Source organism: Dermacentor silvarum, chromosome 7, assembly GCF_013339745.2.
Source record: "Dermacentor silvarum isolate Dsil-2018 chromosome 7, BIME_Dsil_1.4, whole genome shotgun sequence".
Taxonomy (NCBI): domain Eukaryota; kingdom Metazoa; phylum Arthropoda; class Arachnida; order Ixodida; family Ixodidae; genus Dermacentor; species Dermacentor silvarum.
In genome coordinates, this window is record NC_051160.1 from 65186375 (window position 1) to 65214197 (window position 27823).

General features: G+C 46.2%; 1 protein-coding gene across 1 annotated transcript; it reads left to right on the forward strand.

The window, feature by feature from the left end:
• On the forward strand, window positions 1-27122 carry LOC125947144 (uncharacterized). The gene is made up of 9 exons (XM_049671518.1): window positions 1-207; window positions 3241-3323; window positions 7156-7273; window positions 9456-9699; window positions 11832-11994; window positions 16210-16334; window positions 22763-22880; window positions 25509-25676; window positions 27066-27122. Exons 2-9 carry the CDS (start codon window positions 3306-3308, stop codon window positions 27120-27122), a joined length of 1011 nt encoding a protein of 336 aa, XP_049527475.1. The 5' UTR covers window positions 1-207; window positions 3241-3305.
• Window positions 27123-27823: the final 701 nt, after the last annotated feature.

The following is a 27823-nucleotide window of genomic DNA, read 5'->3' on the forward strand; positions in this document are numbered from 1 at the left end:
CTTTCGTGAGCAAAGAATAACGTTGCTTCTGTGAACAAGGCTTACTAGCAGGCCCGGCAACGTATTCTACTAAACTGTCATCCCCGCTTTACCCAATCAGCGGAGACAGCGAAAGCGCCAGGGTCTGGGCCTTCGTGTGCGTCTTCCTCGTCATCTGCCTCATCTTCGGCCTCATCGTTGTTCTGCTAGTCGCCTTTGAACCCCAAGGTCAGTGTCACTCAACCTGTGTGAAAGCCCTTCTTAACTTTTAGATTGCGCTGATAAGAGCATGAGCACCAATGTGTTGAATATATTCGTTGTCGAGCATGAAGACGATTTTTGCGTAACAGTGTCCTCAGGTGCTGACCACCATCAGTCCCAAGGGACACATTAGACCAGGGGCCGAGTTCACTAATTCTTTCGTAAGCAAGTGATCTTTTCCTTAGGCGGCCGTCTTGGCCAGTGATATGTCCAGCATCACGTGTGGCCGAAATTTTCTCTTAAGACCAATTCTAGCGAAATAGTTTTTTTTTGTTATTACAGGCCCATAATATTTTACTGTCGCACACTTGTTTAGAGCTAGCGCACTTCTTTCCGTCAACGTCGACCGAAGTCGCGCAACAGACGCGAGCGAACACGTTCAGAAGACGCTAAACGGGCCAGATGTCTCGGTGTGGCTTGACTCACAATGACCTCCGAGATCGCCGCAGCGTACAGCAAAGGTGCACCGCAGCGATCTCGAGTCCACGGGCCAACTTACCGCCCGAGCATTGGTTTTCCAACCCCCTGGCCTCGGGTGAGGTTCCTGATTCTCGCGCTAGACGTCGCTACAATTTTTCCCAATGGTTCTTATAGACCTTTTCACAAACCGACGTTTGAGCAGCGCCATTTGCCGACGCGGGCGACGTCTAGCGTCAGAACATGTTATGCCACCATTTTGGACTGTGCGCCTTGCGAGAGCAGGCCGGCCGCACTTCGGTTGTGTGATCTTCGCCGCGCATTATTTCGATTGTTTTCTTCCGTTTCGCTTGTCTTGTGCGGCTTGACTTGTTACATGTTTCACGTGCTCGCGTGAGCGCTCAGTGTGGTGTGCCATGGCAACAGCAAGCCCAGCCAGTGGATGTGGTGTTTCGTCGTCGGTAGCGGCGGCAGCCGCGTCTGCTTCGTCGAGACCTGGCGTGCTAATCAGCGGTATATTTCATTGTTATTTCTGGACACATGTGACCGTATCGTCGATTGAATCTGATCACCATTAGGTTTCGCAGTTGAGGGTTGCCTCATTTAGCGAAAGCAGGCGCGTACGTAGCTGTCGGGCAATGCTTAGAACCAGGCGCCGGCGGCCCGACGACGCGTGTCAGTGGTTGGTAGATATGCGGTGGTTACTCCATACGCTTCGACGCAACCTGAACAGCTCAATCATGCAAAATTTATTGGATCTGGTGCGGTGCAGTGTGCTTATAACCAAATGTCAAAGCATAAGCGTGGCGATCGAGCAGCGCGGTACCTGCAGCGAACCGACGCGCGACAGTGATCACAGATGTCAGCGCAACTGATACAGCCCAGGTGCTAGATTTTTATTTTTAGTATTTAGTAGTTATTTATTTATACATACTGTCAATCCCAATAGGGATTATAACATGACTTGTCATAAAGATATATTTGTTTACCTATTTTTTACGTTTGTTTACCTGGAATGGCTTTTCTTTCGAATGTCTGAATTTGGAACAAGCTTCGCTCACGGTGAACCTTAACGTAGATCGTGCGCGAAGTTTGTATTGAAGATATCGCGTACGGAAAGAATTAATCATGTGCGCTATCTCTGAAGCGAAATAAGCCAATAATATTGCAGCGTTAGGGCCATCTCTGCTCTTTCTCTAGTTTCTGTGCAATGTTCATAATAAAGTAATGTCGAGTCTTGACAATTGTCGAATAAATACATATGCGTATGACTGCAAACCACTACTGACCGTGAGTGAAAAGCGCTTAGTGGTCAGCGAAGCGGTCACTGCACGCACGTAAGTATTTCACTTGATTGACTGTGCGAATAATTCATTTTTTTCGTTGCTGTTATTCTTGAAAGTATGATGCTATTGTCCGCGCGTACCCATGCGAATACCATTTTTTACGTTCTAACTTGCGCGGGCTCATTTAGCGTGTTTCTACGCCATGCACAGTTAACGCATTACGGTTCGCGAACTCTAGCACTGGCGCTAGGCCGCACTGATGAGGTTGACACGTTCGTTTTTGCATTCTCTTGCTGCCCAAGCACATAGACAACGCTCAAAGATGGGTGAGCTCGATGCAGCACCACACTGTTGAAGTTATTAACTTTATGGGCAGGGCCGCGCAGGGTGCGTGTGAACGCAGAGACAATGTTTTGGTGGACACAGGGTCTGCATACATCTTCCATAGGACACGATTTTTCCAGATCGTTGTGAAGTGTATTTACCGACTAGTTATCTCGCAGAGTGCTTCAATTTGTGTTATACCGGTGTCACACGGCCATTTTGATAGCGATCGAGACCGATCTGGATCAGAATGTTCGACCGCGATTGGCTCCCTTCCGCAGATTGAGCAAAGAAGCCAATCGCGACCAAGAAATTCGACCCATATCGGCCTCTATCACGATCAAACGTGCGCCGTGTGGCCCCCGTATTAGGCAGTGGAATGAAGTCGTGTTTGAAAGAATAACAAATGTAGCCTCTGCCACTACATACGAGAAAATATTGCATCGAAGAGCTGACAATTCTCGCAACCTATTGGGAAATGTGCCGAAAAAGGTTTACCAAAATGCGTTATTTTACTTATGTGTGCATTGGTTCACATTAGATTGAAATGCCAAGTCCTCAGGTGATGCAGGAAACCGGCGAAACGTGAACATATCACATCGGCAGTGGTCTCGCGGAGTGCTGTGTTGTGGACACACTTAGTCCCCAAAATCGTTATTTTCCGCTGGTTGTTTGTGCACCCATAAACTGCACAGTGCTGGCCTGTAGCCTTTTGATGAGTATATATGCCATTATTTACGAGCGTAAGTAATTCGTGACAAAAATAAACGGAAACATCGAAGGAAAGCTACCACTCCGCAATGCAAGCGCAAGGCAAGCTCACAGTCCAGACCGAACAGGCAACACTGACACATACTCTCCACGCCAGACCGTCGGAAGCGCCCTCGTGAAAACGTCTATACGATGAAGCCGAACGATGTCTGCACGACAGTTGGGGTTTTGAATTATCATTGATTTATGTTTGTATTTACAGATACTGACGCCGCTGAGGAGGTCAACGCCTCCTTTAGTCCGGCTGCCATTACCATTCCGGCTGTCATGAACTTTACACTCCCTGTAAGCTACAGCAACTGCTACAGTGTTTTGCTATGATCTTCAGCATGTGACAGATTTAGGAATATACGTTTCGCGTTTAGAAATTTCGCGGGAATTAGCTTCAACCTATGCAAGGTGTCCCAGCTATCGTGCACTAAGTTTTAAAGAAATAACGCCTTCTATGTAGATGAAACTAGTTCTATGCTGTTACCAGCAATTTCAAGAAGCGCCCCGTGTTTTTTGTGTTCTTCCTAAGAAATTAGTTTGTAATGGATGTTTACCTTTTTAATTATACTCGTATCTGATTTCCCAATATCCGTCGGAGCACTTTCAAAAACGTAAATTTCAATGGTTTTGGAGCCCTATCTCTTGCGCAGCTCTTTTTCTAGCGGCTAGGAACAATCCCGCGAAATATTAAACAATGCCACATGGCTAGCAGGTAGTCCACGTTGCATGTACCGCGTAGTAGCTCGGTATTTTGTTAATATTTTGTGGGCTCTACTTAAAATGTGGAAGACAGCTTGTGTGGTACAAAATATTGAAACTGACAGTTTGCCAAGATGATCTAACAGGTACTATTGGAAGGTTAGTTCTTCATTGCTAACTAATTAATTATAAAATACACAAAATACTGGACGATTCTTTGGGGTTGCTATAATTAAAATAAAATTTCTTCGGCCGCGTTGAATTCTGCACTTTTCTTAAATAAACAACTTGGTACATGACACGTGGGGCACATTGTGTTGACCGCACAGAAAGAATTTGCTGTAGAGAGTATTTTTATTGCCATCGAAATGAAAGTGTCGCATGCTTGGTTAAAAAAGATAAAAAAGGCGATGTTCACAAACCGCTCTGCAAGTACAGAGGGATGTGTTAGTTGCGTTGATTTTGAGGTGGACTGTGTCATACCCAGTTCTACGCTATCTGGCATTGACGATAAGCCCCCCCCCCCCCCAAAAAAAAAAAAAAAAAATCTTGTACAATCTTTCCTACACTTTCTTGACATAACACACTGCGCTTATATAATTCCTGTCAGGAGTAATATGCCACCGTCGTACGTCCATACCGCTCGCGCCATGAAAGTACTGGGAACGCAGCATCATTGAAAAGCAAGGCACACGTGATAGATGTCGATCATCACTGCGGCACAAAATCAGCCCCAAAGGGTGCGAATATGTCTCGGAGTACGTTTCTACAACTTGCTTATTGTTTCGGTCCGATTGACGTTCTCTCTTCTTTTATCATCTGTACAGTCATTATAACACTGTTGCTTCTCACTTATTGAGTGGCATCAAATTGGCCGCCGACACCTATCCTTTGTACATTTATCATCATTGAAAAGACAGGCCTTCATCACGTGCTGCAAAGGCTATTAAACCGCTCATCGTTTGTACAATGATATAAGCACATGTCTGTAAACAGGCAAGACTTAGGTACAAAGCCACACTTAGAAGTAGGACAAAAAAGTTGTCGCAGTTTCACCCGAAAGGCGAAGCACCAATTGCGATAGCAAATTAGTAGAGAGCTACACGGAGTAAGGATAATAGTTTTATCAGCTGTATAAACTTGGACATGCAGCAGCACCAGCAACGCGCAGAACTGTTGCCGACGCCGTCGGTGGTTTGCCCGTGTTCGCACCGAACGCGCGCGGCGTTTTTATTTAGATACGTATTTGGTACCGCAGCTAAACGTCGCCTCCCCTCCCTCCCTCCCGTCCCCCCCACAGCCTTTCGCGCGACGGAGAAAGTTGCGTTTGCTCTCTATATCTGGAAAGGAGGAAAGATACGCTTAATTCTGCAGCCCTTCAGGGAGCACGGCGCAGAACGCGCGTTTGCTCTCCGACGTGCGTTCGCTCCCCATGAAAGCGCGCGTTCCTCGCGCCCTTTCACTTGCACATGCAGCGTCCGGAGCGCAACGACGATTTCATCGCCGTTGACGTCATACGGAACCTCACGGTGACGGCGACGCCGAGGCAGAAATCTGCTTTGGAGTGTCCATATAATTGCTATCACAATAAAATAAAGCATTTCAGACACGCTACCAAACAGAAGCGAGGATCGTGCTTAAATCTTCAGTTGAAAAAAATCACAGCATATCCACGGGGTGAATGATGATGAGTGGGCGAAGCACCGGAGGGAATCATCGGATCTCCTGCTTAAGGGGACGCTAGCACAAACGCGTTAGAAACATGCAGTACTCTCTAGTAAGGGGGAGCGGCCATAGCGTCTTACGCAGCCATTTACACATGCCGGAACGTGCACCGCGTTTGCCGACGCCATCACATGACTGCCGAGAGAGTATACCCCCAGTATTCATAAACGCTCCTCGACTTGAACTTGACTTGCCACCGCTTTGGGCAGCGCGTTCGAAACGCGTTGAAGGTAAGGCGGAGAGGCCACAGCGTCTTACACCAGCTTCTTACACGGGCCGTAACGCGCTAGCACAAACGCGTTAGAAACGCGCTAGAAACGCGGCCTTTCGTTAATGTTGGGTATTTATTGCCATCGTGGTGCGTGTGTCTATGTCCGCTTCGTGGCGTAGTGGGCTAACGCCGCGCGCTCGGAAGCGAGGGGTCCCTGGTTCGATTCCGCGCTACGGACACAACTTCGGAATTTTTAAAGACGATAGTCTTTCTTGGGGAACTTAAACGCTGAAAATTTGGTCTGTCTGTCTGTCGGTTTGTCTGTCTGTCACCCGATTCAGCCACCCGGCCAAAGTTGGACCACTTGCTTACCGCCCACACTACTTAAACTGGTACGGCTGTTCATACTTGTGAACGTTATCGATCACAAAGTAAATATTACGCATATCTGAGGCGCAACATCACCAGGTAAGTATTAGGAGGTGTGTTCCTTTAATGGAAAATACATAGATACGTAACTCTAAAGACCCTAGTTTCTTAAGCTGCGCTGAAAATGCCATGCTATGCGCGCCGACGAAAGACGTTCCCCGACTGCGCGCCGACGAGCGCCCTCTGCCATGGAGGAAGGAAACCCTCTGCACAAGCTCATGTTTCCCGATGTATTGCCAGATGGCGTCCATGTCTCACGCAGCGCCTCCTCAATTTTATCAATGCCAGCCAGATGCGGCCGATTCAACATAAAGGAAGCGCTGTCTGAAGCAGGGCAAAACATAAATGGCCGCTTGATGAAATAATGCGGTAAAATGAAATCTGTTCAAACAAACCTTCATGCCAGGATGGAAATGGTACGAGAACAGTATCACGGGTGGCCGCGGATCAGACCAGCACTCATGTAGTACGGCCGGCAGAAGACTATCGTCTTTCGACGACATTAGCAGCGAAGCACGCAGATACGCGGTAAATTTTTTTTTCTCATTTTTCTCGGACTGGTTACACACTACTACTACGACGACGGGGACGGAACGGGTGCCGCTATAAGGAGCTTCGCTCCTAAAACACGAAACCACGTGAGGAAACGACCGGCCGGGAAAGAGCGTCAGGAAAGAGCGCCCGGTCATTTGCTGGTTCACGTGGTTTCGCGTCTGCTTCACCATAATATGTTGAAACCAACTAGCCCAGTAATGTTGCTAATATCACGAGTGGTTCCTGCATCGCGTCTAAGCCGCGTAGATAATGTGTGCTTTGAATGTCTAGAGATCACGCGACAAGGCCGGTTGGCACTTTTTCTCAGCTAGCTGACAGCTTCTCGTTTTTGATGGGTCACAAGTGAGCTTCTTCTGTCGCTTGCCTCAGTCGCACGCCTCTTTGTCGCGTTCCGCTCGCATATCTTTGGTCCACTCTGGAACCGTTCAACTTGCCTGTATAGAGAGAAGAACATGCTCCTTTCAAAATGTTTCTCGTATACGCTCTTATGTTTTGTTGCTCCTCTAGACTGTTCCGAAGCGCCGCATCATTCCCACATCTAGAAGAGTTCTCACACCTAGAACGGCTCCTACGAGTGCTGTGCCGCCGGCAATGATGACGTTTCCCAGGAGGACACCTTCCTCCGGTAAGTCTCTGCGCAGAAAGTGCAGGACGTCTATTCTCCGTTTTATACATAGCAGGAAACTATGTGCAAGCTACACTAGTACCGCGGTCATGCAAATCTTACTTCAGGCCTCTCACAGTGCTGCTTTTAATTTGCCCGACGCTCTCTGTGAAATAACTACATCATATATTGCAACTACAACACGTGGCCGCAATGCTACGTCAAATTATTTATTATTTCTGCACTTTGTAATTACATTATGCGGCGTACTACACTTTCGTCGCGAGCGCGAGTGGCGCGCCGTGGTGGCTGCTCGCAGGAACTGTCACTCCGCTCGTTTGGTACTCATCATCATCATCAGCCTACATTTATGTCCACTGCAGGACGAAGGGCTCTCCCTGCGATCTCCATTAACCCCTGTCTGGCGCTACCTGATTCTAACTTACATCTGCAAATTTCCTAACTTCATCACCCCACCTAGTTTTTTGCCGTCCTTGACTGCGCTTCCCTTCTCTTGGTATCTATTCTGTAACCCTAATGGTCCACCAGTTATCCATCCTACGCATTACATGTCCTGCCCAGCTCTATTTATTTCTCTTAATGTCAAATAAGTATCTGCTATCACTGTTTGCTCGCTGATCCACACCACTCTCTTCCTTTCTCTTAACGTTAGACCTAACATTTTTCGTTCCATCGCTCTTTGTGCGGTCCTTAACTTGTTTTCGAGCTTCTTTGTTAACCTCCAAGTTTCTGCCCCATATATTAGCACAGGTAGAATGCAATGATTCTACACTTTTGTTTTCAACAACAGTGGTAAGCTCCCAGTCAAGATTCGGCAATGCCTGCCGTATGCACTCCAACCCAATTTTATTCTTCTGTAAATTTCCTTCTTATGGCCAGGGTGCCCTGTGAGTAATTTACCTAGATAAACGTGCTCCTTTACAGAATCTAGAGGCTGACTAGCGATGCTGAATTCTTCTTTTCTTGCCAGGCTATTGAACATTATGTTTGTCTTCTGCATATTAATCTTCAACCCCACTCTTAAACTTTCTCGGTTAAGGTCTGCAATGATTTGTTGTAATTGGTCCCGATTGTTAATGAATAGGACAATGTCATCTGCATACCGGAGGTTGCTGAGATATTCGCCGTGGATCCTCACTCCTTTGCCTTCCTAGTCTAACCCCCGTATTCAGAAATACATTTTACCTTGAAGCTCATGCTTGACTTGATCTAAATGACGCCTATAGCGAACGCGCCGAGAGAACGCATTGAGCGTCTTGAGCACGTTCACGCCAGGCGTTAACTTGCATTTGTGAATACTGGGGAGATAGCATTGGGGAGATTGTGTCTCCTTGCCTGACCCCTTTCTTGATAGGTAACTTTCAACTTTTCTTGTGGAGAATCGAGGTTGCTGTGGAATCTTTGTAGATATTTGCCTAGATATTCACGTATGCCTCCTGTACTCCTTGATTGCGCAATGCCTCTATGACAGCTGACATCGTTACTGAATCAAATGTCTTTTCATAATATATGAAAGCCATATATATAGAGAGGTTGAGTGTACTCCGCAGATTTCTCGATTACCTGACTGATGACATGGATAGGATCCATCGTAGAATATTCCTTCCTGAAGCCAGCCTGTTCTTTTGGTTCACTGAAATCAAGTGCTGCCCTGATTGTATATAAAATTATCTTGGTGAATGTTTGGTGGTAAATAGATTCAAATCATCAAGCTCCTCTGTCGCGCTTCCTTCTGTGCAAGCTGCGCCTTCCAGCGGCGCCACCACGAAGGCCGTGCGCGGCCTCTGAGATGCGTGGCGCGCTGGTGCATGCAAACGCTTTGAATTGCTACCTCGCGCTGAACTGTCGGGCTGTCGTTCAATTCCGCCCAACACTGAAGAACTTCGAGGGATTCTTGTTTTTCGTTAAAGAGAGGCGTGAAATCAGGCTACATACATACATACATACATACATACATACATACATACATACATACATACATACATACATACATACATACATACATACATGCATACACACATACATACATACATACATACATACATACATACATACATACATACATACATACATACATACATACATACATACATACATACATACATACATACATATCGCAAAGCGGGGTGAAGTTCCCGGAGAGTGTCGATCGCATTAATGCAACAGTGGCGCCTTTTGGCAGCCTCTCCGGCGACGACGACGACGACGACTCAGCCTCCTCCGCTGCTGTGTTCGGTGGGCTCGCCGGCAGCCGCCATCCACCCGCTTTACCCGCCGGACAGGTCGTGCGACATCGTCTTCTTCACGCACGTGCGGGTCAAGAACAACACGGTGGAGCCGGTGCTCAGCAAGATCATCTTCCCGACGTTCAGGAATGTCTGCGCCGCATACAGGGACACCACCTGCGGCCTGTCCTTCGACGTCCAGTAGGTCGCTCAACGCGCTTCGGCTGAAAAAAAAAAAAAAAAAAAAAAAGGCGGCGTACGGCATAGCACTCACTGCCCCTCACCGTGCGTGGTGGAAGGGCTCCATCTGCAATTTGGTTAATCACTGATCCTTGTAAAACGCTGTCTATGGTGCTATTCGCCGCAAGCGTTTTTAGTGGCACGAGCAGCGAATGATAATCTTGTTTCTTAAGCAGCGACTTCCGGTCGACCACCAACTTCCGGTTCGTGCAAAATTCAAAACATGTTTTTTTTATATTTAAAATAAAGCATTAAAGCTAAAACTATACAAAATGGATGGTTCTACTTATGGTTGATGATAGATGTGACATCGGAGCACAGGTTTAGTACAGTCATTTAGTGCAGGTTTAACGTTTGGTACAACTTTAGTACAGTACAGTTTAGCACAGTTTAGTGCAGCAAGGTAAGTGTTAGGAATAATTATAAAACAATTAGGGAAAGTCTAATTGCCTTACGCCAACGCACACAATCGTGCAATTTAGATACCCACCGCATGAGTACAGGTTGGCTTCATGTGCGTGCATGGCGGTTTCCCGGCATTTCCGCTCGCTCGCTCCTCCGAGTTCGGTTTCCCGCCCTTTCTGTTCGCCATGGAAGTAGACGATGAGGACGCCGGGCCAAGTGTTGTGTACCGTCGAGTTTCTGACGACGAGGACGCCGGGCCTAGTCTAGTGTAGTATGGTTTACATCGTTTACATTCTCTGTGCCTGTGTCGTACTTCACTTTAATAACACAAAGTTAACGCAATGGAAACACAAAGTTAACCCGAACAGTTCACCAGGGTACACCAACGCCAAGGTGCGAGTGCCACTAGCAGACACCTAAGTCAAGGATTAGGGTCGTTTCTCATTTTATTTCCAATCAGTTCGATAATTAGGGAGATCGGAGAAACTCTAGTACCACGTGTCGATGCTGTCAGGAAGCATGCTTCACTACCAACGCAGGCACCCTCTCCCTTTGCAACACAGACACTCTCTCCCAAGCGCCTTTCCTTCCCCACCCTGTCCCTACGCGGAACCGAGGGACCGAGTCTCGTATACGTCACTGGGCTAAGGTGCCTTTTTTTTCTTTATTTTTTATAATTTTTATTTCTCCGCAGTGCACTTTGCACTGGCGGTTTTACACGTTGTGCATTGGATAATACACTGAGGTCCCGCGTCATTATAGGTGACGTGGCTTTTATGATGTCGAGACGTTTACGCCTGTGACCATGATTCTCCGATAGGGGGTGAATGAAGCTCCCCCGAAAAGGAAGGCGCAAGGGTGCATTTAGAAATTTCAGCCATTGGTCATTCAATGACAAACTCCCTAGCCAAAAACTCAAACCCCACCGATTTTAAAAATTATTATGTCTAGGTCAGTGCATACCCAAGATAATGTGTGCGAAAGAAAAATTGTTTTCTACCTGAGCACCATTTGACTCTTACCCCTAAGAGCAAAAGAATGATGTAGAATAAGAAATCGTAACAAAATTATTCTTAATTCAATACCTCGGAAAGGTTCAGCTTTACTAGGCATTCTCCTTCGTATGGGCTCTGAATTGTATTTTAATGTGTTTATAATGCGGTTAGAATGGCCAATTTTGGCCTTATCTGAATTTTTTATTAAAAACCTTAAATGTACCCGCAGTTGATCCTTTAGGTATTCCTGGCATTGATGCGTCCAAATACCCTGTAAAATACTTTGCAATGCAAATATCACGACATATTCAAGTGAATGATCATAAAGTATCAAAATATTGCATTTCTGTTACGTTTACAAGTGTACATTTTGCATCGAAGAGGTCAGTTTAAAAATATGAAAGGTTGCGTGTTTCATTGAAGGGGACCTAACAATTTGTTTCAGGAAGTTTGTTCCAAGTAATTAATGTTTTAGAAGAGAAAAAAAAATCAATTTTCGTTCCTACTCCATTCTGCATATCACGCCGCTTGCCAACAGTGCATCTTCACTGCAATACACGGCTCCGGGCGGCGGCAAACCTTAAGTACCGACCGCGCTTTTAAGTGCTTGAGTCTGCTGGAGAGAGAGAGAGAGAGATGGCGAATGTCTGAAACAATGCCAGCACAATCATTGGTGTCTCGTATCCTCTGCAGCTTCCTCGACGCAAACCAGTTTTCCGCCACGGAGTTGTTGGATCATCTGGCGGAACTAAGAAGCATGTCGCGTATCAACCACTACGGTGTCCTCAACATCTACGGGGCCCTGGCCTTCGTCGAAAGCATGAGCGGCGCGGGAAACTTGACCGACACTATCAGCGTAGGCGATGCTTCTGCTCACCAGTGCGTTATATGATAACAGAAGATAGCACGTCACACAAGCGATAAAAAAAAAATGTGGTTGATCCCTCTTATATAGGAATCGGTATAGAACACGAAAGTGAAACGTGTCTTCACAGAAGTAGTGTAATGTTTATTGCACATTGATATATAATGTCTATTGGTGTTTTGTGGCTAAAGCGCCCTTAGGCGTTGATGCACCCACGCTGACGCCTGGTGGCACGTCTCCTCCATCACGACTACCAACGTCGATGACCATGAGCAACCGTCGTGCATATGGAAGCTGCACTACGCTGCACACGCTAGCACAACGCGAAAGACGAAGCACGTAACTGACACACTAATACAACGCGCAAGACAAAGCACGTAACTGAATCGTCACCGAGTCAAATCAGCGCGTACAGCGCGTCGTAATTGCAGCCTCCGCGATCAACTTCAGAAACATTTTCAGAGCTAATTGCGGAGGCCACGCTCCGCTGTGCTGAGTACGGTGAACGCCACTACCAACGCCACCTAGGTGGCGTTGGTAGTGCTTCTTGATGCCAGCGTCCCTTCGAATGCTGGCATCGAGGCGTCGTAGAGCTGAGACCACCGAAGCGTTCACTGTCGGTGCGCGTTAGTGTCATAATGCAGTACTTCTCTTTTCTGCTTGTAGGCGGCGGCACCGCCCCGAGCAAGAGCGCGGGTACACGGAGGAGTGTTAGATATATAAGGCGCGTCTGTGTAGCTCTCTGCAAATGCGTTTGTGGCGCAATGGGTTAAACGCTCGGCGATCTATCGTCGCGGACCGAGAGGTCGTGGGTTCGATTCCCAAATTTTGCATGTTTGTGGAACTTTTTCTTCTGGTTTCTTTCTTTGTATTATGTTCTATGACGTATTTCCGTGACGGAAATACGTCAGTGAAGTCTTGGTGGACCCCGGCATAAAACACTTTCGTGTTAAAAAAATACATTTGGCAGTTCAGGGTCCGATGGGGGCGGAGCCTTGGCAGAAATAGCAATGTTTAGCCCGTTTAGCGTTGTACTTGGACTTCTCGCATTGATGTTGAAGCCATACGTGGAAGCAGTTGCCTGTTGACACGAGGCAACTGCTTCTGCAGACGGAACAGCGCCTCGGCATCTACCAGGCGTCTTACGACGCTGGTATGATCAGGAGGGCAACCCATAGCCTTGCAGGTGTCGCACGCAGGTGAAACTAACCGGATACCGCGGGCGTTAGTTAGCGCACACTGAAATATTAGATAAGGTTAGATTAACGTTTACTGTCCGGTGCGGTCAGACTGGTAGCATATACACCGAGCAGCGCCGCGGGATCGCTAGTGTAGTTGTAGTGTGCGCGCGCGTAATTAATTAACGCTGATGCCAACAGCGCAAGACAGAATTAACGCTGACCTGGCTCCACTAACGAGGTGAACGAGTGGTGCCTGGACGGCGCCTGCACTATGCTTCGTCAATAGACAGTATTAGTTTAACGTTAGTGTAATAGAGGGGTTAATGGAAATAGCGTTACCGTTCCGCAAACGAACTTTGCAGAGAGCGAGTTTTAGTATAGCGTGATAACGTTTAGTTTACGTGTGGGAGGCTATTCAATGACGCTTTAAGTTTCCCATGCCTAGTGCTCATAAGTCGATTTTGTCTATTCTCCAATCTTAGCGTGTGCGTCCGAAAAGTGCGAGAGGAGGCTAGATGACATTCGGGAGAGCGTCGTAATTGTGAAAGCAGTATTTCAGCGCTTTGTAAGGACGAGGACAAAGATGGAGACGTACGGACGAGCGCCTGTGTGTTCGTACGTCTCCATCTTTGTCCTCGTCCTTACAAAGCGCTGAAATACTGCCTTCATGATGAACCAACAAGCCCATCTTGCCACTCTGGTCGTAATTGTACTTTCCATGTCTGCGGCGAAATCAGCACAAATCCGTCGTGCATGGCCTCCGATGTGGCCCGGTCTCAGAGGTCACATGCCTTCACGCCTGGCTCTCGACTTTACCAATTAGTGGCGCAGCCATCCCAGAAATTCCCGGTGGCTATTTGTCACGCGAAGTTCGGCTATCAAAGCTCGCGAAGCCCAAACTGGGAGGCTGAAGCGAGCGCGAAGGCGCGCACTCGAGGCGACGATTTGCTTACGTCACCCAGCAACGTGCATCCTGCGCGCTGCGGCTTTGTGCTATTCGCTGTCGGAGCGCGCTGGCTGCCCGCTGTAGGCTGACGTAAACACAATTTACGTCAGTGTGTGTGTGTGTGTGCGTGTGCGTGTGCGTGTGTGTGTGTGTGTGTGTGTGTGTGTGTGTGTGTGTGTGTGTGTGTGTGTGTGTGTGTGTGTGTGTGTGTGTGTGTGTGTGTGTGTGTGTGTGTGTGTGTGTGTGTGTGTGTGTGTGTGTGTGTGTGTGTGTGTGTGTGTGTGTGTGCGTGCGTGTGTGCGTGCGTGCATGTACTAGAGTTTCGACTCTTTATGCACTCGCACAAAGCTTCGCTGTATATATATTGTAACTCGCGGGATATGCTACATTGTTTTTGGCACATTGACATCACAATGCATATTGAAATGAAGGTGAAAAAAAAGACACTTTGCCGCCGGTGAGCGCTCAACCTACATTTTCTAGAACCGCTTTAAGAAGTGTTGGCCCAACCTAAAACCACCACATGAAGCGCGTGATGCTATGCCAATTGAGCTACAGTGGGGGCTGTTCCTCCGTCCACATTCTTTTAAGTATTTGGGTACATGTAGCGTAGGTCTAGTCATGGTAACGTTAGCCAGGGCCACTCAATGTTATGACGGACAAGGTGAACCATCCGTTTAACTGCAGGCGCGTCACGTAATACGTGAATTTAAGAGAAGGCAAACTAAGCCCTCGTACACTACCTCAAGCAACGACACCTAGAGGAAGTTTCCTCTTGGTGGCGTTCCATTAAGGCATCAATGCTTGGTTGAATTTCTATGGTTATTAAAAAAAATTGCGTCAACCATCAACGATGATTGTCAACGTAGACGAATAGCCGAATGCTTTTAGAAAGTGATTCGCTTTATTGAATGAATTATGCACTTCCAGGCATGTATATTTCTTATTTTGAGGACTTTTAGGTAGCGTTTGCTGCTTGTTCGCGTAATTCCTTAGAGGAAAAGAAAACGGTTTGTCAAAGAATGAAAAGAATGTCTTTAAATAAGCACCAACTTCACCAAAAGCATGCCTTTCGGCCGCAGCCGCCTCAGGAGGAGAGGGTGGCGTGAGAATAGGAACTGCAATTCTTCCCGAGCGCTTCACCACAGCACCTTGACCTTTCACATGCCCCCAGACTTTCAAGCAACATGCACGTGCCCACAGCTCCGGCTGTTCACTTACGCGCAAAACTTTCGATGATGCCACGAAGACATGTCTTTTACGGAGTAATGTTCTACAGCTTCTCCCTCTCCGACATCGTTAACGTCCACGACATCGGCGACCAACACCTCTACTGGCTGCGAGAGCAGAAGCATCCTACGTTGCGAAGGTTATCTAACGTTGAGAGTTTAATGCTAACTTTATTAGTGAAACATTTAGCACTGCAATCTTTCAACCAGCGGAGGGAACATATTTACAGTACATAGGTTTAATCGGAGCGCAAATCTATATAGAGGATTTGCCCTCCGATTCAACAAGAAAGTACGTACGTGGCACCTTCTTCTAGTGTACCTTCCCTGTGCTGAGTACTATAGCCTCAGAATGCTTCTTCAGCTCATTTGTTTTACTTTCGGCGTTAATAACGTTATTACGTAATTTTCAGCACCTGGATGAATTATGACCATCCTGATTGTGCATGTAGCTAAATGTTGATAACGTTCGATAAATAAAATTCACAATGCAAAATTATCTTCTGCGTTCTTTCGGGACATATGTCCCCAAAGCCTGCTAAAAAGCGGGACGGCGTTCCAGGTAAAATTGTCTCGAAATATTAGGGCGACGCTTTCGGGAAACTACGCAATTACACGCCGATGTATTTCGTAGCACAATTTAAGCACTGATATTTCGTAAGTGGAGCTCCTCTTGGACATACGGCCTAGCAAACATGCTCAGCTTTAATTTTGCAAGTACAACGAGTCTGCCTTTAACATTAAAGACGCTAAAATAAGCACTACTGAATATTTTAGTTAGCTACCTCAACAATGCAATTCGTCGTGCGTGCGTGTGCGTGTGTGGATGTGACGTGCGATTTTTTTGCAGGCGTTCCGGAGTGTCCTAGGAGACGACAGGAAAAGCCATATGATCGTCGTCGGCGTCGGTTATTTCTTCTACAACGACACAAACTCATGGCAAACCTTAACCCAAGTTGTCGAAAGAGTCGCCTCGTGAGTATGACAGCGACCGAACTCAATTTTTAGCGAGACGGAGCGAAGGCTTTTCCCCGATAACTAACAAGAAGGACCGCCCCACTCTTACATAAGCCTACTTCAGGCCATGACGTGACACAGATTGCCGCCTGCCGTTGCCTGCCGCGAACCTGCTAATTCTGGCAGGCACGCGCTATTCTATATCTGCCCTGAGCCTTTTAACGTAATACAGATAAGTAAGCTAAGCTACAAGTTACGGTGGGCGCAAATTCAAATGGCTCGACGATAAGTCTCAAAACATGTTTCTTTTTATTCTGCCCGCACGCATGCACGCTAGCGACGTCATATGTTTATTGTTCAGAAACAAAGCTTTTCTAAGTCTATAGGGCGAACACCCCCTTAGTAGTGGCACCATGGCTTAACAATTATTTTATGTCATAAGAGAACGGGGCCCGTATGCAGAAAAAAGGACTGATGCTAGAACCTTTACAGCAGTCAAACCCTCGAAACTTTTTTGATGTGTCAGTTCGCTTTCTTCTGTTACACCGACGAGTATTAAGGTCCACCGTCAGGGCGCTTTCTCATCATCACCTTTACGTTCGCAAGAAGATGAATAAGAAATAAAATATCGGCAACCACCGGGATTTGAACTCCTGTTCCTGCGACAACGTGCAGTTGCCATGCGGGTACCAATGCGCTATCACATAAATTATGGGCCCCGTAATTTCGGCATATTTTTGCTGGCCGCACAGACTCCGAGAGTGGTGGCGTCCCTGCATTTGTTTCGGAAGCCAGGAAAGGCAATACTGTAGCGAAAAAGAGCGACACTGCGTGTCTCGCTGAAAGAGCTTTTGAGAAAGTTGCGGTGTCCTACGTTAGAGTACGCTACTGTGGCGGTAAATTAGTTTAGAAGAGCAGTATCCGCCGAAGTGTACCGATTTAAAACGGTGGACATTTTCGCATTCTTAGGTATAAGAGGCGCTCTCTACCCTAAATGTTGGCAAGAACCACTCTGACTTTATAGCATTAGTTCTTTTTTTTTGCGCTTGTATGTAGCTCCAATGATATTAAAATTTGGAGGAGCTACGTAATCGTAACTATAACGCCGGTGTCAAGTTTTAAATGTCGGTAACATCACGCCTGTCGCCAAACCTACATATAGGTGTCTTCCATGCATTTTACACAAATTTATGTAAACTTTTGGTCTCACGTTGTATTAGGCCTCAAATTAACATTGTTTAGGGTGGATTATCAGTTTTTGAGTCATAGCACCATTCATAGCCCTTTCTGCACAACCGTAAATAACGGAAACTTTAGCAAATTGCACCCAGATTTTTAAAAACGTGGTTTCATGGCGAAATAATCTTCATGGGCTATATTTGTGCAAACCGTGGTGAGGACAAAACTAGTCAGTGATAAAATAAATAATCATGCGGGTCCCCCACACCGAGGGAATCGATGTAAGCCAAGCTTTCTGTCCGGTTTACTTTGATTGACGATAATTAGCTGCGATGTTGACGGCGAATGTTTAATTTACTCAACGTTTAATCCAATGCGAGAGTGGCGAGTTGATGTTAAACATTACCACTGCTGTTTTTCAGCGTATAGTGCACAGAACATATAGGGAGACGTGTTTTCTTGAGGCGTTGTATTGTGCCATTGTTCATAATCTATGAGAGGGTTGATCATTGTCATTGCCTCACATGGCACATCGCATCGCGGCAGAAGTGATGGCATAATTACGTGGCTGTACGTTCCAAAACGACAATCGGATTATGAGGCACGCCGTACCGGCGGACTTCGGATTAATTTTGACACCCTGGTGTTACTTAACACGCTCCTAAATCCAAGTGCACGAGCATTGGTGTATTTCGCTTCCGTCGAGACCCGGCTGCCGCGGTCGGGATTGAACCCGCGACCTCGAGCAATCTCACAGCCGCATAGCTACCGCGACGGGCACAGTTTGACGTGCGAACGATGACGTAGTGTCGCCTACAGACCCTACGGTGTCTATAGACCCTACGTTTTACAAATTGCGCAAATGCCACGCAATGTGGGATTCGACGTCATGAGAAACATGTAGCCACCACCTCACTATGCAGCGTTGTTTGGTGTTCTGCAAAGCGTTACCAGGTTCACCAACGTGTTTGTGTAAATTCAGTATTAGTGTTTGCGACGAGAGTACATCGAAGTAGGATTAGCGTGAGATTGCGTGTGTGTGACGACAGCTACAAGACGACGAAGACGACGGTAACGATGATGGCGTGATTTCTACAAGCTATAAAATTGACGTGAACAAGCTGCATTAAGGTGCGAGGAGGGGGGGGGGGGGTAAAAAACGCAGAAACTGAATCCTATCTGACACCAGCACGTGGTTTCACTCGGAGGACAAATACAGGTGACTTGCCGGTGAAGCTGTAGCACAACCTGAAGACTGTGTCTTTTTATAGCCATTCGGACGAGTGGCCGGCGGCACTGTTCGCCCTTGGCCGAACCGTGATCACGCCGCCCCAGTGGGATTCGGTGCAGTGTTGTTGTATTCGGACAATATGTGCGCCAGGAAAGAGCAGGCCTCGTAGTTTAAGAGGCCTGGTAACGACGAGCAGCGCCCTGAAAGTCCGGTACGAGCTTTGGGAGGAACGAGGGGGCGGCGCGCTGCTGTCCGGCGTTCCGAAATCAACACTCGTAGGAAAGTCGCTTTTCAATCACTGTTTGAACAAATGCATCCACCATTCGGTGTTTTGCTGCCGAGATGCCGGGACCTTCTGACGTGTTCCACCTGGATGGAGCACTGGTAGCACGCGAAAATTAGATACGAAAGTAAGATTATGAACCAGGAATGACATTGCAACAACCATCATCACGGCATCGCGAACACGAGCATATAGCCGTCAGCCCAAGTTAGTAGATAAGTTGGTCCACTGGGTGGGCTTGTGTGTTTCTGTCATGGTAATAATGACATGCCGTGCGTGCGTGCATGTCATGAATTTGTCATTCTTGTCATTCATGTCACGACAATCATGGGAATCATGTCATGACTGGACATTTCGACATACCATCACATGCATTCATGTTGACATACATGTTATAACATATCATTCATGTCCCACCTGCATTTAATGACACGCGTATCCAGAATATATAAAACTGAAGAAATGTATGTCATGTATGTCATGTCATTGAATACAATACTATCATGTCATCTCATTTATGTGATGCATGTTTGACATCCATGTCATGTCATCCATATCATGACATGATTGTCATTCATGTGAGGTCCATTTTTATTAAGTTATGTATCAAGATATCCATGATATGAAGGAAATGACATGACATACATCACATCAATGACATTATATGCATATCATAATTTGATTGCCATGATCGATTGACATAACCGATATGTGGTGACGGCGTCGTGGTCGCTTCTTTAACTGTATATGTACTGGTATCAAGATATGTGGGATGAGACAAGCGTGCATGTCATGCCAAGAATGTCATGTCATGACCTATGTGACATTTCATGCAATGCATGGCATTTAAGTCATTACATTTAGATCATGTCATTCATGTCAGGTCATGCACTCATGTCATGTCATTCATATCCAGATATATATCCAGTTAAACAAATAATCACGACAGCATCAGCCATTTGTTTATTTATTTGTTTATTTATTTTATTAATTCTGTAAGCCTTGATAGAGCCCTTCAATACCTTTTATGATATGGTATACTAAGTACGAGGTCGCGGTATCAAATCTCGGCCGCGGCGGCCGCATTTCCATGGAGCCGAAATGCAAGAACGCCCGTGTCGCGTCCATTGCGGGCACGTTAAAGATCCCCCTGGTGGTCAAAATTAATTCAGAGTTAGGGATGGTCACTTACTTTTTTCTGTTAACGATTAATCATTGATTATTTTAGCCTTGAATCCATTAATTGATTTTGATGCACTGTTTTACATCGATTAATTGATTAATAGAAATTTTTGCCGTGCGCTTTTAAAATGTTGAAACGCAGTTGTCTACTTCTGTAGGACCCTATTTCAATTTGGAGAGGTGGAACCAATTTAGAAATGGAAGTGTATAAAATTTGTTGAAGAATAACCTTAAATTTCTTAAAGACATAATATAGTTGGCACTAGTACCCTTTGAAAATATAAAAAAATATATATTATAAATTGGCACTTAGAGCAGAATTCAACAAGACTCATGGCACTAGTGAATCCCTCTACAGTACAGTGAAACAAGAAATAACAAAGATAGCGAAATTAAAAGGTGAAGTCTAACTAAAGTGTTCAGGGAATTTCAATATGCACAGGGGAAAAGAAAATTACTGGTTTAGAACTTTAAGCCACATGCTCTTTTCTACAGAGCGAAGGGATGTCAATTAGCTGGGACGTTTGGGTGAAACCGACACCTTCTTTGAATGACCACGCAACCAGCGTGAAAGAATAGGCGCTCGGAGGCTATAAATTTGTTCGAATCGACTTGAACCCCATTGCTATGTCAATTACACGCTACAAACCGATGCGAATGCTATGGCACGTCTTTAATGGACTGGTAACGAGACGATGATCAACGATTGGGTTGCTATAGTATGCCTTGAATTGCGAGGGCATTTCAAGCCTCGGGCTTCGGGCGGCGTGTGTGGTGCGGGGGAAGAGAGAAGAAGTGCTCGGCTCGGCATCACTCGAAACTCGGAAAAGCAGTCGACGGTCGCTCGACCGCAGCCGCACAGTCACTGCGCGTGCTCCGCCATTCTAGTACATTTTCAAAATTTTCGCGCCATTCCTGTCAAACTCTCGAAGACCATTAATCGAACATGTCTAATCAATTAGGTCCAATAAATGAAAGGGGGGCATCGATGAAGATTAGTGGTTTTACGGGATTCTTTTAATTGATTAATCGATTAATCGTTTATCGATATTACTAACCCTATATCCGGAGTCCCCGACTATACGGCGTGCAAATCGTTGTTTTGGCACGTGAAACCCCAGAATTTAGTTCAACACGCCATTACAAGTATGTGATATCATTGATGATATGACATGCGCATATATGTCCTGACATTCATGTCTGGACGCACATGACATGTCATGTAATACATGTCATTTATGTCAGGTTATGTATGGATGTCGCTCATTATCTCATATATATGTATATCATGTTACAGAAACGACCATGACCGCTGCATGTCATTCATATAGTTTATGTCATAGATACATGCCATGAGAAATATGTCATTTTATAAAATGTCATTTATCTCATGATATGTCATTCATGTCATGCCCTTCTCTATGGCTATTCTGATATACAGGGTGTCCCCACTATCATGCAAAAATATTTAAAGATATAAAAATGCTATGTAGCTGGACAGAACTTAGGTAATGTAGTTTGCCGTCGCTTGGAGATACTCAGATTATTTTTTGCATGCCACCAAATTACATAATTAGACTTAATTAATCAACTTGTCAAATAGTATAATTAGATGAAAGGTGTCAATGAGAAGAATGGTAGAGCAGCCTAAAAAAACTCACGATGCAGCCTTCTGATGCTCAATACGTGCTACATAAAAGTTTTTCCGATCGTGAAAACAGCCCTCGAATATACGCAAAACTGGCGCGCGACCGGCCGCTTGAGATTAATTTCGTCCATCTGAGGTTCTGTAACGTGCCCCGAATGCACTGTATAGTGGTGTTTGGCGTTGCGCCCCCGAAAAGCGGCCGCCGGCTCCGGGATGTGATCTCGCGCCGTCGCGCTTAGCGGCAGAACGCCACATCCACTACGCCAGCAAACCGGGTACAGATGTTTTATCCCACCATCGGTCACTCATCTCGTATAGGCAGACTTCACCCAATGCCTGAGGTATGGAGTCGAAAACTCGAGGTGTGTTGAGGGTACGCGATGCGCGTCATAGTGTGCATGGAAACGCAAGTTTGTAAATGATACAAGATATAGAAACGTCAACATGGGGGGGGGGGGGGGGGGGGGGGTCAAATGAGTGTGCGAGTTTTCCCGTGACGCAACGCGCCGCGGCTGTCCAGACGTCTTCCGCACGTCGGAAGTGAACCGATCCTCGGGGCAGTGCAATAGTTCAGCTGGCCCGCTGTCATACTAAGCCGGACCCAGCGATCTCTCTGCTGCAAAATGTGCTGCACATGTTAAACAGTTTTACAGCATTTAAATAACCACATCGTGAACGCTGCGCCTCACATAGAATTCCAACCTATGTGTTTGATCTGACGCCATGTCAGCGTATAAAATTATGCGTTTCTCAAAGGTATGAAATTGCCATTCCATATGGTGACAAATAAACAAACAAAAGAATACATTGCGACAGCCACATTCTGTCCAAATGTGCTTTTTTTACGTTATGCGGGGTTGTGAGCGTTGACTTGCTGGTTTATTCATTGTACAATTCGATCTTTTTTTTTTTCTTGGCCTCAGGTACGACGTGGACGTTGTGGTGGTAATCACCACTCTTCTGGCTCAACCCGATCGGCGACAGTGCCTTACGCTGCCCGTCAACGCGATTGACAGCCTCAATCCTTTTGTACCAACAATGGCAAGTGCCGCAACTGCAGTTTCGTAGAGTCTCTACGAGCTATTCTGGTCGAAGTGATTGACTTCGTAGCCTCTCCTCAATCGACGACTCGCTAATTCGAACTTACCTATAATGCGAACGTACCATCGTGATGCAATGCTATCTGGATAGCGCAGCACAAGACGGGCACAAGAAGAAACGAAGAAGACAAGTCTTCGTTTCCTCTTGTGTCCGTGTTCTGCTGCCCTACCCAGATACCATTCCACGATGACCGACCAACAAGCCCATATCACCACCCCCGTCGGTACCATCGTGGTCTGGTCAAAGCTCGATGATCCACACCACCGAAGAATGGCTACACCCTATGCTGCTGACCTTGCGAGGTAACGAGTTCGATTCCAGACCGTGATGGTAGTTTTCCTAAGGGGAGGGAATCGAAAAGCGTTAGTCCTGTGCGGAGCTTTGTTTGTTGCGTTAATGAATTCCGGGTGGTCAATAATAATTCTGATCCCTGCACTAAGGCATCACTCGTTCCTGAAGCTGCACGTCCTGTGAAGCTCCATTGGCCATTTCAGTCAGTTGATACACAGGGTGTTTCAGCGAACACTTCCAAAATTTATTTAAGGTTGCCTATTGCAGATAGCCCAATTCTAGTTAATGAGCTGGTCTACTCGAAGAGGAGGACATTACTTGCACAAGAAATTGAGATGCATAATCGAATGCATAACAATAGTTCACTAATTATGTTTTTAACTAATTACCTGATGGCCCATATTGTAATTTACAAATTGTAGCCGGGGAGTTCGCAGGGCGGATGCACTTGGAAATAATTCTCAGGATGACACCAATTTCAAGATAAATATTCCCGAACTTTGCGGAAAAATGCATTGGCGTTCCAGTTAATTTCGTGCTTGAATGCATAAAGCGACGCTTTGTTAAGATACTAACTGGAACGCCAATGCATTTCTCCGCGAAGTTCGATAATTAATATCTCGAAACTGGTTTCCTCCCGAGAATTTATTCCAAGTGGATCGGCCTTGCGGACTCCACGGTTACAAGTTGTGAATTGCAATATGGTTCATCAGGTAATTAGTTTAAAACTTAATTACTGAATTATTGGTAATAACATTGGCGCCACAAGTTTTAGTCACCATATAAGAAGACGTTATTCCGCGGGAGACCCCGAATGCCAAAATTGCGTTCTCCATAAAACGCGCAGTCGGACAGATTTCGATGACCACGCTATCTGCTTAGTTTTCACAGCATTGTCTGTCGAGTTGATTGATGGCGGTTCACGTTCCAAATTCACAAAGATGCAATGGCATACTCTGGTGTGGAAGGTTCCTGACTAATTTTGACTAGCTCGGGTTTTTGAATGTCAACGCCCGATGCACTAGCATTCTCGCATTCTGGCCGCAGCGGCAAGGAGTTGCACCTACGAGCTCGAGCTTAGCAGAAGCGTGCCGTATAGCCACGGAACCACCAGAACGGATTGGCCGCTAAGTACACAAAACCAAGTCCGGGTGCGATGATGGTGTCAATACAGGGGTCACGTGAGGGCTCCATTCGAATCACGCTCATCGCCGATACCTATGATGACGTCACGCTCGTGTTTGCCATCAGAGCCCGTCAACCGAACCACGGCATCTCCCGCAGACGCTGCGGCTGGTTTTTGCTAAATTAAAGCATCTAGCGGTGACTTCTGTTCTGTTAAACTATGATTTTCCTATTCAGGGGGTGAAAAAAAAGTCACAGGCCTGCGCGGCACACGCAGCACAGTCACAGGTGGAGCAGCCCAAGAATAGCTTCAATTTGGGCACCACACACAACAGGGTCTTCGCGGCAGTCTGTTCGCCTCGTTTTGACGAGAACGATCTGAACTGTCCGCCCAGCGTCTACGGCGAGCTGCGGCTTGTAATGCTCTCTGCACAGCAGTCTGCTGAGCCTGATCAAGCCTTACAACTGCAACCCCGCGTTTGCAGGCACCATAACTAGATGGCGCCACCATACTGGCGGAGGCTCGGGATCGCGTTTTTTTTATTGCGCGCCTCGTCTCAATGGCATCTCGTCGTCTGCGCACGATATGTTTGCAGGCAGGCACCTTAATTAGATGGCGCCAGCATACTGGCGGAGGCTCGGATCCTCTGCGCCTGCTTTAAAGGTCATTTTTTCGGCGCCCGTTAGCAAGCGCTTGCACAGCGCGGGTTCGATCCCGGCAGGAATAGGGTACTTTTTTCGGATTTCCAGTGATAGCGGCTACGTTCGCCGGACGCCGGCGGCGGCATCATCGCAAACCGGAACGGCTATTGGAGTGAGCCCATAACAGCTTACGCTGTAAAACTATAATTCGGTGAAAGCTTACTTTCTTTGAAAAGTGCTTCAGTTGCTGTTTAAGAGTACGACGACAATATAGGTGACACTAACAACTTTATTGTTGCAATTGCTACCTTTGTTATCGCCTACCCTTACGTGTCGTTTTATTTTGTGCCATTTCTACCAAGATGAAGCTGTACCAATTAGAACAGCAACAAGTCCTACTCTCGATCTATGGTTGACTAGCCCAAGTTAATTTCAAAATCCTGCATCTGCTCAACATCAGTCGCTAAATTCTTCCTAATAGCACTCTCTACGTCGCCCTGAAATTCCCAGGAGGGGGCATCACACATGATCACGGCAGGATTCTCGAGGCCCTCGCTCGTCGTGGCCTTCGCTCTCCAGATGGGCGTCGTGTACTACAGCCTGGACAAGGAGTACGACCTGCCGATATCTGCCTCGTACCAGGCCTGTAGTGGCTTCGGGCTGGCGGACTATTCCCAGGCAGGCTTAACATCATTACTGCTTCTCAAGAGAGATACGCTGACGCGTTTTAGTGGGGAACATGTGCGCGCATTTCCCCTAAAGGAACCGACTCAGGAAGTGCACGTTCGGCTGTATTGACAAACTGCAACCGGTTCTATAAAAGCAAGTATTATCGCGAGAGGAGACGTGAGCAAGAAAGCTACGCTAGAACGAAAGATGACGTTGAAGATCCCGCGTGATATTTTGTTTACAGATTGAGAAGGGGACAGCATTTGGTTGGGTCTAATAAGTTGGTGGAAAAGGAAGTATTGTAATGGTACGAAGTAATTAACATAACGAGTTTTGGCTACGCTTTCCTAAGAAGGGAGCGGCCCGACTTGACAAAATACTTTGAAAGTTGTGACGTCATATGTAAGCACCAGCACTGCGATTCGGGCGCCGATCTGAAGAGTAGGGAACCTTGCCCTTTGCTTTCTGCGCTAATACAAATTGTATTAGAAAATCACAGCGGACAACCCTACCGGAACGAGAAGGAGAAGACGAGAGCTTTCTTCCGACTATCCTTTTCTTTCCCAGAAGCAAATGTAAAACACGCGCATGATTTCAAAGTCGATAATTGCAAAGAAATGTTTAGAGTCATATAGCAGTGACAGCAAGAACTAAGCTGCTCGTCAACCATGGGTACAGAGTACGTGGGCTCGCCACTTCTTGAACATTGAAACAAACGACACTCCCTTGAGTGTACGTGCTATACAAGAATCGATAACAGCGCCCTCATTTGCCATAGCTGCGGCGGCGACTGACTATGATTTTGGTTTTGCCATTCGCATGCGTTCTGATTACTGTTGAAGCCAGAAAGCATTCACAATTAGGACAATAAAAGACTATGACGATGTCGCTGTCTTTCGGCACTCTTGTTGCTCTTGGCAGTGCGCCTCGGAACACAAACTATAGCCCAGGCCCACACCCTGTTGCTAAACCCAACCCCTCTTGTGTGAAATAGATACCTATCGAGCTCAAAAAAAAATAAAGAAAAGTAATTGTTTTAAATTGTCGCTTTGGGGCGCTTGTCCGGTTTGAAAAACCTGCAGTTTCCCAATAACGTTTAAACTCTTCGTACTGAGAGCAATACGAAGTTCGCGAACGACTACCAGTTGCCGACATGACCTCCTCGATGCCCATATTTTTCTGTGCTGATAGCACTATATAGAATGCCGCGCTAGTCTCCGCGTGTCCTGCTAATACGCTAACTACTCCTTGTCAACGCCCTTGTTAATTTTTAGCTTACATGAATCTTCTGTAGAAGCTAATCTATCATCGCATATTCGTTTGAAGTTTGGCACGTAATAATTGTAGCGCAACGGGCGTGTCACTCATCCTCAGGAACAGCATCCCATTTAAATCCAGTGCAGGACGAAAGCCCCTCCCAACGATCTCCAAGTAGCCCTGCTTTGTGACGGCTGACCAGATTTTATGCCTGCAAGTTATCTAATTCTCTAATTGCTACCGCTAGTTGGTAAGATAAAAAAAAAACACTAACGCTTGGACGGTCACACGTCCCGTGTCCACCTCTCTGTGTACTGTGTTTTCGCCCACTGTTTAAATATTTAATTTTGTTTTAAGAAGTTCATTCATACTCGAAGTTTCTTTATTGGGCAGCATTCAATCGGAAGCTCTCAGTTAGGGTATTGAACCGGAAGTGAATCGGAACGTCACAATTTGTTTCGCTCCGGACCGAAACCCAAAGGAAAAAATTAATGAGTTTTCGTTCAGATTCGCTTTTGGCGCTTTCTATCCATGCATGTCCTACACTTGTGTCTCAACCGCGCTAACCTTAAACGCAGCAGAACCGTTGTTGCACATTTCAGCATGGCTCATTGGGAGGCAGCTATGCGCGAAATGCACTCATGAGTGGTTTAAGTTTGTGACCATCAAATAGTTTTCCGATATGTGCGGCAAAGGTGCAAATTGCGAGTCTTGTAAACTGCTTCTATCGAACTTAAGGAAACCACTCACAATTATTTTCAAAATCAGCATGAGACATTTTTACATTATAGTTTGAAAATTGTTGTATAACATTTTTATTTTATATATCGCATTACCTATTATATCGAACTGTTTTGTGATTCCCTTCAAATTCGATATGTCCGGGTTCAACTTAACTT

What these genes read in the sequence shown, in the direction of transcription:
- LOC125947144 (XM_049671518.1), top strand. An exon ending in GTTGTCGAAAGAGTCGCCTC is followed by an intron (nt 16,335 to 22,762) that starts GTGAGTATGACA and finishes TCTTGGCCTCAG; the next exon opens with GTACGACGTGGACGTTGTGG. An exon ending in GGCTGGCGGACTATTCCCAG is followed by an intron (nt 25,677 to 27,065) that starts GCAGGCTTAACA and finishes ATTTAAATCCAG; the next exon opens with TGCAGGACGAAAGCCCCTCC.